This window comes from Perca flavescens, chromosome 16 (assembly GCF_004354835.1).
Source record: "Perca flavescens isolate YP-PL-M2 chromosome 16, PFLA_1.0, whole genome shotgun sequence".
Lineage (NCBI taxonomy): Eukaryota > Metazoa > Chordata > Actinopteri > Perciformes > Percidae > Perca > Perca flavescens.
The window spans coordinates 12,779,595-12,793,117 of NC_041346.1; the positions used below are offsets into that span (position 1 = coordinate 12,779,595).

At 40.4% G+C, this 13,523-nt stretch overlaps 1 protein-coding gene across 1 annotated transcript in view; it reads right to left on the reverse strand.

Annotated features, from left to right (window-relative positions):
- Window positions 1–13,523, reverse strand: part of epha5 (EPH receptor A5) — a 72,723-nt gene that overhangs the window by 24,109 nt on the left and 35,091 nt on the right. The window contains exons 4-6 of the mRNA XM_028601013.1: window positions 9,465–9,620; window positions 8,935–9,273; window positions 666–790 (exon numbers count right to left, since the gene is read on the reverse strand). Coding sequence (XP_028456814.1) covers window positions 666–790; window positions 8,935–9,273; window positions 9,465–9,620 — 620 coding nt within the window. The remainder of the gene's footprint in view (window positions 1–665; window positions 791–8,934; window positions 9,274–9,464; window positions 9,621–13,523) is intronic.

A 13,523-nucleotide genomic window follows, 5' to 3' on the forward strand; every position in this document is an offset into this window, starting at 1 on the left:
TCAAACTTTCTCTGGTATCTGTTTTCATGCTAATCAAATGCGTCTATAGCTTTAAACAATCTCCGCAAACCGGTGGTTAGCTGCTAACGCTAGCTTTCGGGGCAGATGGTAAATCGCTATTTTATACCACTAACAAGGCTCAAAGTAGCACCACACTTCAACGGTAGCATAATGAGGGTCCCTACATGTAAACAGAAGCATTGAGAACTTTATAAGTGTACAGACAGTTTTTTAAAAAGATAGATTATAAAGACAGTAGCGTTCATGTTTACATGAGGAAATTAAATCAGTATTATTATAGCTAACCCTAACCCTTACATTATTTGTCAATATATGTGGTATACTTTACATAAAATACACTTAAGCACAAGAGTGCATGCAAAACGCATGTCCCAGGGACAAGGAATGCAAATTAGCCTACGGCTAGAAGTCCCATATACATTGCATTGGTTGCACTTTAAATGTATCAATGCCAATATGTACTGTCCCTGCCAAATAAACAGATAGAATAAAAATTAATAAATAAATCAATACCTCTGTGTAACATATGTACAATATGAGCTTTAAAAAGGTACTCAGAAACCACAGAGGCCAAAGGTCAGTGGACAGAGACACATAGCTTCGTATAAGGCGCAAAATAGAAGACAAACTTGGATTATTTTTACCTTTTCAAAATACTTGATCTCGTACTCCAGGATGATGCCGTTGGGGCGATCAGGCTCTGCCCAAGAAAGGGCAATGTTGCTTTTGTCCGTATGGCCTTTTCTCACCACACTCACTGGGGACGGTGCTACACACACACACACACACACACACACACACACACACACACACACACACACACACACACACACACACACACACACACACACACACACACACACACACACACACACACACACACACACACACACACACACACACACACACACACACACACACACACACACACACACACACAATTTCATTTTTGCTTGACTAGTAAAAAGCAGCAGTTTAATATGATGCAACACAGTGAGTCTCTTTAATTCCAGTATTTAACATGACTGTCATAACATCCTAATAAACATGATGTTTAAACACAAGAGAAATTGTGCCAAAGTCATAAAATCAGTTGGTTAACATCCCTCTTTTGATGACACCTCATCCTTTGAGGTTTACATGCGCGGAGCTAATTGTAATGCTTGCTGTAATTTGTTGTACGTTATGAAATATTAAACTGCTGAAACAGACAAAGAACTAATTCACAAAAAAGACCACTTTATACGTGGTGGTGAAAAAAGAGAGGGTTTACTATATTAGAATGTATACCTTGATGTGATGTTATTTCTGTCATTCTGGGTGAAGAAAAACTAAATCTGCCATTTTTTACAACATATTTTCTCCAGAGTTTCTTCTTTGGAATTTAAGTTTGTTAGTTACCAATGTTCCTCTGAGGTTATTTGGCGCAGTCCATTGAGCTTTAACTCAACTACTGAGATTATTTCTGGTTCCAAAGCAGCTCTGCCTCTGAAAAAAAATGTCTGCAATCTGGCAGCACCTGTGCCTAATTAAACTATCCCTTTATCTTGCTATTCAGTAGACAATGGCAGAGAAGCCCAAGAAGTCAACTATGACTCTACACATCTGGCACACGGCTTTTAGTCTACCAACTTTGTCTGCAGATTTCAAAAGCAATATTTATCGCGGGAGAAACTTTCTTTAGCCTCACAGTGTTTGTTTTTGGCTTTTGCAAAGTTTCCATTTCCATTATAAGATTTTATACTTATTCTGTAAGTTTTGAAGTCAAGTGAGCTCAGATGTGAGCGTTTGTCATCGAGCCATCCTGTTGTAACCTGAACTGTCTCTCAGAGGGACAGTTGGAGAGTCTCTGACACATAAAGAGCTTTTCACCAGGCAAAATGCTCCCTCAGGCAACATCCTGATTGTGTGTGTGTGTGTGTGTGTGTGTGTGTATGTTAGCCTCCACTGCAAATGCTAAACAGTGTTTAGGTTTCAATAGCCTCAGCAGAACTCCACAGGGAATAAATCATCGCTACAAACACAGTAACTGTATCCTGAGTGGATGGTCGCACAGAAGTGTTATCTGCAACATCTTAAAAGCCTGAAACCAGAGACCGAATCACACACACACACACACACACACACACACACACACACTCAACGCTTAAATGGTATAAATGCTGGGATGCAATGATGAAAGAGAGGGCTTCTTTTCCCAGCAGCTTAATGGGTAACAATACACCAAAATCTAAGTTTAAATCCTCCAAAAATGGATGCAGTTAGCCATGCTATATTTAATCAAAAGTTTGGAATAGAGGGTGTCATAGGGCCTACGGATTGTCAAGCCCTCTGGTATACAAACTTATGATTTGGGGTTATATAAATATACTTGATGTGACATTCCACATCTAAAATATGTATAACTTTGAACTAGGGGCGCTGCAAATTATTATTTTTTACAATGAATTAACCTGTCAAATGCTTTTCCCATTAAAATAGTGACAAACAAATTCTCAGAGCCTAAACTAATGTCTGATGCACAGTCTAAAACCCGAATGTGTTGAGTTTTTCTTTACATATAAAAGCAAACTAAATCAGCAAATCCTCATATTTGATAAGCTAAAACTGTTTAATGATTAATCTGTTATTTAAATTGTTGGGTTTTCTATTAATTGAATGACTAAACAATAATTTCAGCAATTCAAAACTGTAAATATATTCCTGCAATGTATGCAATGTGTTTGAAGATTGAAGCTTCCTTTATTTGAATATGATTTACTGTTACTGTGCTGTTTTAAGAAATGATATGTATATTTGAAGCACATTTTCAGATGACCATCAGATCATTTCAGTGTGTTCCTTCTCAGCCCTAACAGTCCCTTTTAACCAAATACCAAACTGCATAGACACACAACATCCACCCAAAGTGGCATTTGAGTCAACATAGGCTACACAAGGTGACACCTTTTAGTGCCCTAACTCAGCAACTGACACTAAACAAACAGGTGTTTTAAAACCTGATGGATCTGTGAAACGCCAATACAGAGAGAGAAAGGAAGGTGATGGAAGGTGGTGCTAAAGGAGGAGGAGGAGGAGGAGGAGAAGGAGGAAGAAAAGCGAGAGGGTTGACAAAAATGGAAAGAAATGAGAGATGAGAGTTATCACAGTGCAGAACATAAGCCTCTCGGACCGCTATCTGTCTCAAGCATCACCGAAATCAATACAGACCTTCAACTATCTGGTTTATTATCTTTTAACTACCCTCAGAGAATGACAGAAAGAGAGACCTAGAGACAGAATGAAATAGAGATAGGAGACAGAGGGAGAGATATGGCTTTATTAAGCTTGTAAAGTACCATGGCTGCTCTCATCTTGTTCTGTTTCCAACTTAACCACCTGCCTGCCTGCCTGCCTGCCTGCCCGCCCTATCTCATGCCTCTCTTATGTTTTTTTTATACATTCACAACAGTGTCATTTGGCAGCCCAGAAGCGACCCGTCACGCAACACGTTGCATTCTTTTCAGTTGAAACTCACATTTTAGTCACTCTGGAATTCATTAAGCCGTAACAGGAAGAATTTTGGAAGTCCGGGGCGCCTTCTTGGCCGTGTGTTTAAGGCATTGCCCATTAACTGTAATGTCTTTCCCCATCTCTCTACTGCCGTTGGACTGATAACGACATACAATGCATACACATATGTTTAAAATAATACTGAACAAATAAACGTAACCAGGTTTAAAGGCAATCTTTTTATAAAGTAAAAGGTTACATTACTGTATAAAGTCCAAAAATCCAAGGAACTACGTATGAACCACGTGCCCCCATGGACAGATTCTTTCCTACTCTATCCCATATCTTTTCTGTTCTGATCTACCAAATGTTTCAACTGTCTTCTTAAACCTCTTCCAATGAAAGTGACTTAACCCCTTAACACCTAAAATGATATACCTGTATTAAAGTGGCTCCAGCTCCTGAACCACACTGACTATATGCATACATCAGGTAAACTAGAAACCAGAAAAGAAACCTCCTACAGTTTCAGGTAAAAAGTACCACTTGAAGTTAGCACAAGATATAACAAAATCTACAGATGGACCTTCAAAAAGGACATTTGGACACTCCAAATATAAACCGTTTTCTAAAAGGTTATTCCTCTCCTATTCCAAGTTCAATTCATTTTAGTTTCAGTGCAACCACCCAGCAGTAGCTACCCCACTACTTTTATATATATGTCTAAAAACAAAAGTAAGACACATAGGCAAAGCACCAGGCTGTGCACTTATGTTTTACCACCCACACGGTAATGTATCACGATTCATTTGATTAATAGCCAACAACGGCAAAAAAACAATGTATGAGAGCATTTAGTGTGCAGTTACCACACTGTGCTCCCACACTGTGAACAACATGAAAAAGAAATGGGCAGAAATAAAAGACATAATGGAGCTGCGCCACCACAGGAACTCATTTAATGCATATAGATAATCATCAAACTTATCGACTAACAAAAGACTGCATTGTTTGGGAGTATTAACGATTAAACGGCCAATTAGATTAATTGTCATTCTCATTAAAATGTCTCCTTTTGTGGAATGAACAGTTTACTCACCACTCAAACCTTCACGGATGTATTCACAAGACATAAGACACAAGAAATAGCTCAAAGATACTTAGCAACGCCACTGGATTGCAGCAACAGTTCTGTGGTCAGTTTGATCAATGCATTGCAAACTGTTACAGCCACTGCTTCGGCAACCAGGGCTTTGTGTTTTTTTGTTTTTGTTTTCTTTTGTCCTTTTAATTTTTTGTTTCCCACTCCTTTCATGTCATTCATCTCACCAGGCTCCTGTTGAAAGTCCCCATGCTTCCCACAGTCCGCGGCAGATTATTCACTGCCTTCACGGGGTAGAGAATACCAGTCGGCCAGTTACACTCGTGCCTAACTATTAGTGTGTGTTTCTTCTCTGTGATGTCCTGAACCTACTGTGTTTTGTTCGTTTCATTCTTTTCAAGATCCCCGCGCTGCGAGTTTTTGTGCTGCCTGGAGTTTTTGATTTCTGGGACGGAGTTTTCCTCAAGCCCGCCCGCCCCTGCTTTCAAGTCTGGCTACACCCTGCCGTGATCAGTCCACACCTCCTCTTGCCTTGAGTTTTGGAAACAAAGTACAACCAAGCCTTGATTGCCTCAACTGCTCTGTGTCCGCGCCTGGGTCCACGTCATACAATAGGTAACAGCAAACTGTCAAGCTGCACCAGACCTCGGAGTGCTTTTTGAATGTTTGTACATGCAGTAAATGTCCACCCTCTTCTTGTTCCTTCTCCTCATCCCCCTGTCCCTCCTTTTATTTCCTTTTCTTCACTGCTTTTTGCAATCTCACCTTTTCTTTCCTGATCACACCCTCCCCATCTTTTCTCCTCCACTTCTACCTCCATCCTGTTGTTCTGTCATTCCCCCCTGCCTTTCACCTCTCCTCCTCGCGAGTACCAACACTTTATTATTCAGCAGGGCTTCACAGGGACACTGTGAAATCACCTATTTCACGGATCCCTTATCGAGGGTGACACTTCCCACACATCAAATGGCAGATCCTCCGACTCTTTCTCTGTCTCGGTGTGTATGTGTCGCCCCGGTCTCTCATTACTTCTGTCTCGGAATCTGTTTTTTTTCTGCCTTTTTACCCTCACAAGTTGAAGCACAGTCAAAGACAATACAGATGTTCACAATGCTGATTAAAGTCCCCATTGGGTAATTGCATCTGTGATACAGAGGCAAGGCAGGATGTTAAACTGTTTGTTACAATAGATGCTTCAGGCTTATTAACGTGATCGTTCTGACTACTTTGGGAAACCATTACATACAAAGACCTCATGTGGTCCTTCCCCGGCTGCAGCGATGTAGAAATGTACTGACACCATGGCTGGTGAGGTTTAAGGTGCAGCAGAACTTCTGGCAACATCCATCGATGAGATGAAATGAGAAAAGGACACATGGTCTTGATGTGGTAGTTAGGTACACTGATGGGTCATAGCATTGAACTGATAATAAATTTAGCCCTTAAATTTAATATTTATATAAAGTTTACAATCATATGTTAACTCTCTGTACCTTTTAGTGAGTAATACCACAGGAGGGAGATCTGCCGTCTTGCAGTTGTAATTCCTTAGCCTGGGTGACACCTGGAGAAGTTCCATTCACAGCTCATTTCCAAAAGGGGCGTCACCAACGGACGCCGCTCAAATGCCTCGGGGCGTAACTGGATAGTCCTTCAACCAATCAGACCAACGATCCGGGTGACGTAGCAGCAACAGCGGCATCAACGGGTTGCTGCGCTTCGGTGGCCGTTAATTTGGAATGTAAACAAAAAGCTGCTTGCCGTCGCTGCGCTATCGTCATCGTCAACGATTGTGATTGGTGCCTCGATTTGGAAAAACTGGAAATGGGCTTGAATGGGCTCTTGGCCAGACTGACTTGCAGAGCAAATCTCAAATTTGCCGGAAGTTCGTCAGGGTTTTCCCAGGCTAGTAATTCCTATTTCTTACTGCATTTACTTGCCAAAATATGGTATCTAGAGTCAACTGTAAATGGTTAGCCTAAACACTCTAAACATGTGCATGCGAGCACACGTTTGCACATGTTCTGTGCATGTGTAGAAGCATTATTACCTCTACAAAGGAGGATTGATTAGTTTGTTGGTTTGTTTGTTTGTCAGTCAGAAGATTTAAGAAAAACCTACAGGCCCGATTTTCATGAAACTTTGTTGAAGGGTGTAGCATCGGCCAAGGAGGAACCCCTTACATTTTTGTGCGGATCCGAAACATTGCGGCGGAAACTTTCACCATATTAACTTTCGTTAACGCTGCAATTAGGGCATGGCTGGATATATGGATCATACCATTTTTTATCAATTGCTAATATATTCTACAAAGAGAAGTGTGTATGATTTTGGAATTAAGAATCCATTTCCCACCTCTTCTCAGCCTTTCAGAATCATCACACGGACAATGGCAGAGAGTTAAAATTAGTGAGGCAACTGTGAAGTGGTTTGCTGAGCATGCAGCTTGATAACTCTATTGTCCGTCTTTCATTCTGAAATTCAGAAGAAATACCTTTGGGTTGGGGTTTTTGTGTGCACAGTCTGCAACTATTTAATATATATATATATATATATATATATATATATATATATATATATATATATATATATATATATATATATATATATATATATATATATATATATATATATATATATATATATATATATATATATATATATATATATATATATATATATATATATATATACATATACAGTATGTAAATGCTCTGCCTTATTGTTCTGATTAATGCACTAACCTGTTTGAAAGGAGCTGCGTAAATAAAGTATCAATTTACTGATTTGATTTATTGATCTCTGTACAAACTCAGAGCTGGTGACGTCTTTTAACATTTATTATATTTAAAAATTTAAGGGAGCATATTTATCTAATATACGAAATAAGAAATAAACGCCCTAGCGCAGCCTGTACCACATCCATGCCAAAGAGCAGCGCATTTTATCTGTCTGTGACTCTGCCAGCCACGTGTAATCTAATGTAATCCCTAATCTCCATTTGGTCCTGTGACTGGCTAACTTTAATCTAGCTACAACTTCAATAAACTGAATGTGTGTTCTGTAGTCTGGTGTAATCCACTCCGTCTGCTGACAGCCTCAATGACAACACAGCTAGAGGGCCGTCAGTACTCTTGACTGTCAGACAACCATCTGCCGCTCTCGCTCATTCTCTCCCTTACGCACACACATCCATCCTACTGTTACTACTACTTTCTATTATTACTGTACTTTACTGTCAATAAACCATTTGTTCAACACACTCTTTGAAAAAAAGGTTTTCCCTTTCGCCTTCCCTGATAGAAGCATTGGGAAGGAAAGCATTAATGTCATATTTTTCTCATTTCATTATGCTGTGCGCTACCCATTTCATTACAAGCTAATAAAAAAAACTAAACAAGCATACCTCCCGTAAACATTAAAATGGGCTCCCAAAGCCCATATGAATTTTAATCTCCATTTAAAGGAAAGCCAGCAAAGCCTCCAATATTTACAGCTTTGGGGAGTAGTTGGACTCTTTCATTGTCTAATATTAGAGTGTTTGGCCACTGTTGGTTTAGTGCATGTCTCAAGCATACTTTATAGTCACAGAGATTTTCTAAGCTGCTCTGGCATCGCAGATAATAGAATATTCATAGCAGCTACAAGTGCAAAACATTATACCATCCAAGGTTTTCTTTTTTGCTCAGAGTTGACCAATAAGAGTACTTCCCAGCCTAAAAACAACATGTAAACTTGCCTTACATCCGCCTGATTCATCAAGTTTGATTGGCATGCAGAATAACACCTGCTTCCGCACAAGACACCCCACGCGCACAAAGCCTTCAAATCAAGAGATTCATTAAGTCCCTGATTCCTGCAAATCCTGTTGGTGAAATGTAGTGCCTAATTGAGGGATACCAAGCTGCTTTTTCAATGACAAATCTGGATGCAAATGCAAAAACATAAAGCTTTCCACTGTGCAATGTTCCCTCATTCACTGCAGGGATGGTGAATGAGAAAAAAAATGAATACAGCGACAGATTTGTTGGACAAATACTGTGATAATTTGATCATCTGGCATCTTTGTTATCGAATCCAGATCCTCGCCAGGAATCCGACAAACAGGTTGGTCTGTGCAAGTCTCAATAAGGAGGTATAAAAATAAGCAACTAATAAACCACAAAATGGTGATGATTTGTGTTGGAAAATTCAAAACAAGTTTGAATACTGGGGGGGGAGAACAGGACAGCTGTGGTGCTGATTGGAGAACTCATGGGGAGGCTGTGATTGGCAAAAAAGAAAGTATTGACTGTTGTGACAGATCTGGCGTGACATACCTGCCTGATTGGTTGTCACATTGAGTGACACATACTGCTTGGCGTGGTCCTTGGCCAGCTCTGACACCCCGTTGACAGCCTCCAGCAGGAAGCTGTAGTTGGTGTGCGACTGCAGGTCGGCCACCATGACCGAGGTGTTTGACAGTCCGACACGACGTGGCAAAAAACGTACGTTGGGGCCGCATTCTTCCAAGCCCCTTCCGTCTGGCAGGACCTGTCTGCACAGGATGTTGTAGCGCACGTCCTTCCTGCCACCCGTTTCCATGGGAACGGACCACTCCAGGAAGACGCTGGTCTCGTTGACATTGGAGATGGCGTTACGTGGAGCAGAAGGAGGGCCTGAACAAAAACAAATAGATCCAGTAATGTCATACAACAAAAAAAAAAAAAAAAAAAGTAAAACGTTGACTTTTAAAATGTCATCCAATTACAGCAACATGATATCCAAGAATACAAGTACAAACATTTTGAACATTAGAAGTATAATCAGAAGTAAGCATGTGCAAATATAAAATGTGTTCTATTCTCACGTGTGCAGGCCATATTGGGAGGGTCGGAGTCGATCTTATAGTATCCATCCTCACAACTGCAAGCAGTGGCTCCTGTCTGCCTGGCCACACTGTGGGGTGGACATTTACTGCAGGCCAAAGACTCCAGCAGCGAGCGGTAAAACCCCACTTTGCAGACTGAAAAGACAGGGAGGGGAGGGGGCGGATGTCATGGGGTGTTTGGAGTTGGATAAAGAAGAGATGAGATGATAAGAGGAGACGTCCACATAGGAAAGGGAAGGGGGTCATAGGGAGAGAGGTTAAAAAAAAGTAGGGGAGAGGAAAAGCAGGACAGCATGGTTAGTTCCTTTTGAAAAAAAAAAAAAAAAAAAAAGGAGGTCAGCATCAAAACGGTGGAACAATTTCCCTGGGTGGTTGCGGTTGATTTGAGGTTCCTCATCAGATATACGACTGTAGTTGCAGAGTTGAAATTAAAAAGAACCCAGTTTTTGATGTCACATTTGTATTTTTTTCCTTTGTTCCATTTAAAAAGGTCTGATTTCTTCTTATTTCCCACGAGGCATTTTTCAACCTGTGCAACTCCGCTCTCTTCTTCACCTTTTATTATCTTAACCAAAAAAAAGAGGATTTTTTTTTTGTTGATGATCAGTCTTCAATTTATTGACCATCTCAGAATTGCGTGCATCTGCCGCACAATATTGTACCCACCCAGCACCATATGGTGAAACATATACAAACAAATACAACAAGCACAGAAACAGACCCACTCTTCTTCACACACAAACCTACGCTCAGACAGTTGATCAAAGTGGGGCAGGTAGACAGCAGGGTGACACACTGAGAACGTTAACACCCAAGCATACATCATCAACCTCTGTTGCCGCGGCTGCGCCCCCAAGCCAACCAAACACTGATTTATCACTGCATCGTTTTCTTCCAGATTTTTGCTGTTCCTCCCAGACAGATACAAATAGACACATGCAATAGAGGATGAAATAATAATATGATATTCGACTTTTGATAGTGAGAGTTCCATAGATCACTGTGTGTAGTCAATGACAAATTTCTGTTTTATTTATTGTCGAGGAGAGGAGAGCAGAGACAGAGACAGAGGAGTAAAAGGACAAAAGAGAGGAGATGTTTCCGTCCGACAATTTAAAGGTTAGATGTTTCTAAATGTGGTTGCTATAAAGACCATTCAGGCTGCAACTGGGATTAACAACTACATAATTAAACTTCAGGTAAAAAGGACAGGAGGATAAAGAACAGGAGAGGAGAAAGTACTGAAAGGTAAAAAGGAAATAAGATGGCAAAAGGGAATGACGGGAATAGAGGAAAAGGAAGAAGAAAGCTTAAGAGGGGGAAAAAAAAAAAAAAGAGGAGAGAGGATGAGACAAAGGAGGAGTTAAGGGCTAGATTTTCTTTCCAGGCGTTATGCGGCAATGGCTGCGATTCCCCTTGAAGGAACCTTGGTCTATTGTCATGGAACATTAGGCCTGAAAAATTCTCCCTCTGCCCTGGATCGCTCTGTGTCTCACCTCTGACTCACCCACACACACACATAACACACAAGAACTTGTGCATGTGCCTGGCATGTAGCTCAAGATATTGCTTTTTAGGCATTCATGAAGCTGGCCTAGTTTTGAATGAGCAGATGACATAATTCATGCTCAACAGAGCACAGACAGTAATGTACGGTATGCCTTTAGGGGTTATTTCATTCAGATGTGAAAGGATGGTCTAAAGGCTTTAGTTTTGCTGCCATTACATGTGGGGATAAAAGGGATACATGCAGAAAAAAATGGATCCATACTTATTAAATGTTATGTTTTGTATTGCAATTCCATTTACTTAATTTTGCTCGGTTTCATTCTATGATAATGCATAACCTTATCACCTTCTACGTGTGTGTGTGTGTGTGTTTGTGTTTGTGTGTGTGTGAGCGCGTGTGAGAGGGAAAAGAAGGCTGCGGCATTCAGGGCAGTAGGACACACCTGATCCTTTGTCTGCTTTAGCCCGCAAACATTTATGGTTGCATACAGATTTATTGCCATAGTCTGGTGTCTAGCTCTCCTTCACTGTATCTGCCAAACCCCCCATGGCCAAATCAATAAAATATGGGTGGCAGCTCATTTCACTCACACACACACACACACACACACACACACACACACACACACACACACACACACACACACACACACACACACACACACACACACACACACACACACACACACACACACACACACACACACACACACACACACACACACGTGTGAAAAGGAGAAGATAAAAAGCAGCATGATAAAAGTACTGACAAAATACCCCTTCGAACATATTAATAATTTCAGATAGTATGTTCCGATATTATGCCAGCTATGTTATGCATTTATTTTTGGTGCTTAGCTCTAGCCTCCTGGTGTGCCTGTGCTGCACTTCCCAAAAATCACCTGCCAATCAAACAGTGTGGGCAGTGGGGTACTATGGTGGCTACTTACTTGGATTTCCTGTTGATGAAGTTTTGAGTTGTTGTAAATCGTTTTGTCTGTTGCTGTGACAGAGTATAGTAAGTACTTAGTTTTTCTATTTATTCCACACATACCTGGAATATATATCAGACAATATTAACCATATCATCCTGGATTTGTCTTGGAAAAGAGATGCAAGACCCTTCGACTATGGAATTGAAAAAAAATAAAACTGCCCTGGTTTGCTGAAATATGTTACTGTAAAATAGATAAAAAGAGACAGCCAGCAGCAAGATAGATGTAGACATTTGCTGATAATGTAGTGTAATGTGGAGATTATATAATATGACATGTTTTGATTAAATTAAAATAATGGATTTATTTCCCCTGGAAGTTGCATATGATTATGAGAATGATGTAAAAATTTGGAATTAAAATGTGCAAATTGATGTGAAAAAAAATGCATGCCACTTAAAGTCAATTTCAGTTGACTAATACGCAACAACAGTTTAGATGTTAAGGTATTTATTATCATTAATTCTAGCTCATTTCCATTTAGGGTAAATAGATTATACATGCTCTACAGGAACAGTGAACATTGAACATGGGTGGAAATTAACTTCTAGCTTGTGTTGCTAAACATGACATGATGGCATGAGTGCAGATAGATATATAATGCTCCATTTTTGACTGTTTTTGCTTAATTATGTGTCTAAGGATTTATCACACGCAGCCGAAAGAGGGCATGAAGGTCAGGGCAGCCATCTGAAGGCTGAAACTGGGATAAAGTGATTAAAATGCCACAAAGAATAAGAACATGCATGTTCAGTGTGGAATGTGAGAGCAAACCACAGCTGAAGGGCAGTCTTAAAGTCCATGGTGTGGCTGTCAGGACAAGAGCGATCGACTAAATGCCACTTAAATGGCAACTGGATTACTGCATTGACTTAGCGATTGCAAAAGTACACAAAGTCTACTACCACGTTGAAATGAAGGCTGTTACTATCAATGACAGATCTACTGTATGTACTCCAATGCACATACAGTCATTTGAAGAAATCATTTTTGACAAGAGAAGTGTGGCTATATGGATGGTATTTCTTTATTTTATTTGATTTAACCTTCATTTATCCAGGTCAGTCGATTGAGAACAATTTCTCATTTGCAATGACAGTTACACATTCATACCTGGAAGCTACCCAGTACAACCACAGTCTGAACTGCTGTGCTCCACTGGAGCAGTTAAGGGCCTTGCTCAAGGGCAACCTAGTGGTGGTAATGATCGCTTTCCCCAGCCTGATTTGATCCTACCTGGGATTGAACTGGTGACCTCCTGGTCCCAAGCTTGCTTCTTTAACCTTTAGACCACCACTGCTCCTATTGATTTTGGTGATCCCATAACATTTCATCTATAGAGCCATCATCCTGTTTTAGGGCCCTATTTTAACGATCTAAGCGAACTGCGTAAAGCGACTGGCGCAGGTGCGTTTAGGGCGTGTACGAATCCACTTTTGCTAGTTTAACGGCAGACAAAAGGGGAGTTCAAAAGGGTTGTACTTAGTGTCTGATATTATCAAAGGTGTGTTTTGGGCGTAACATGCAATAAACC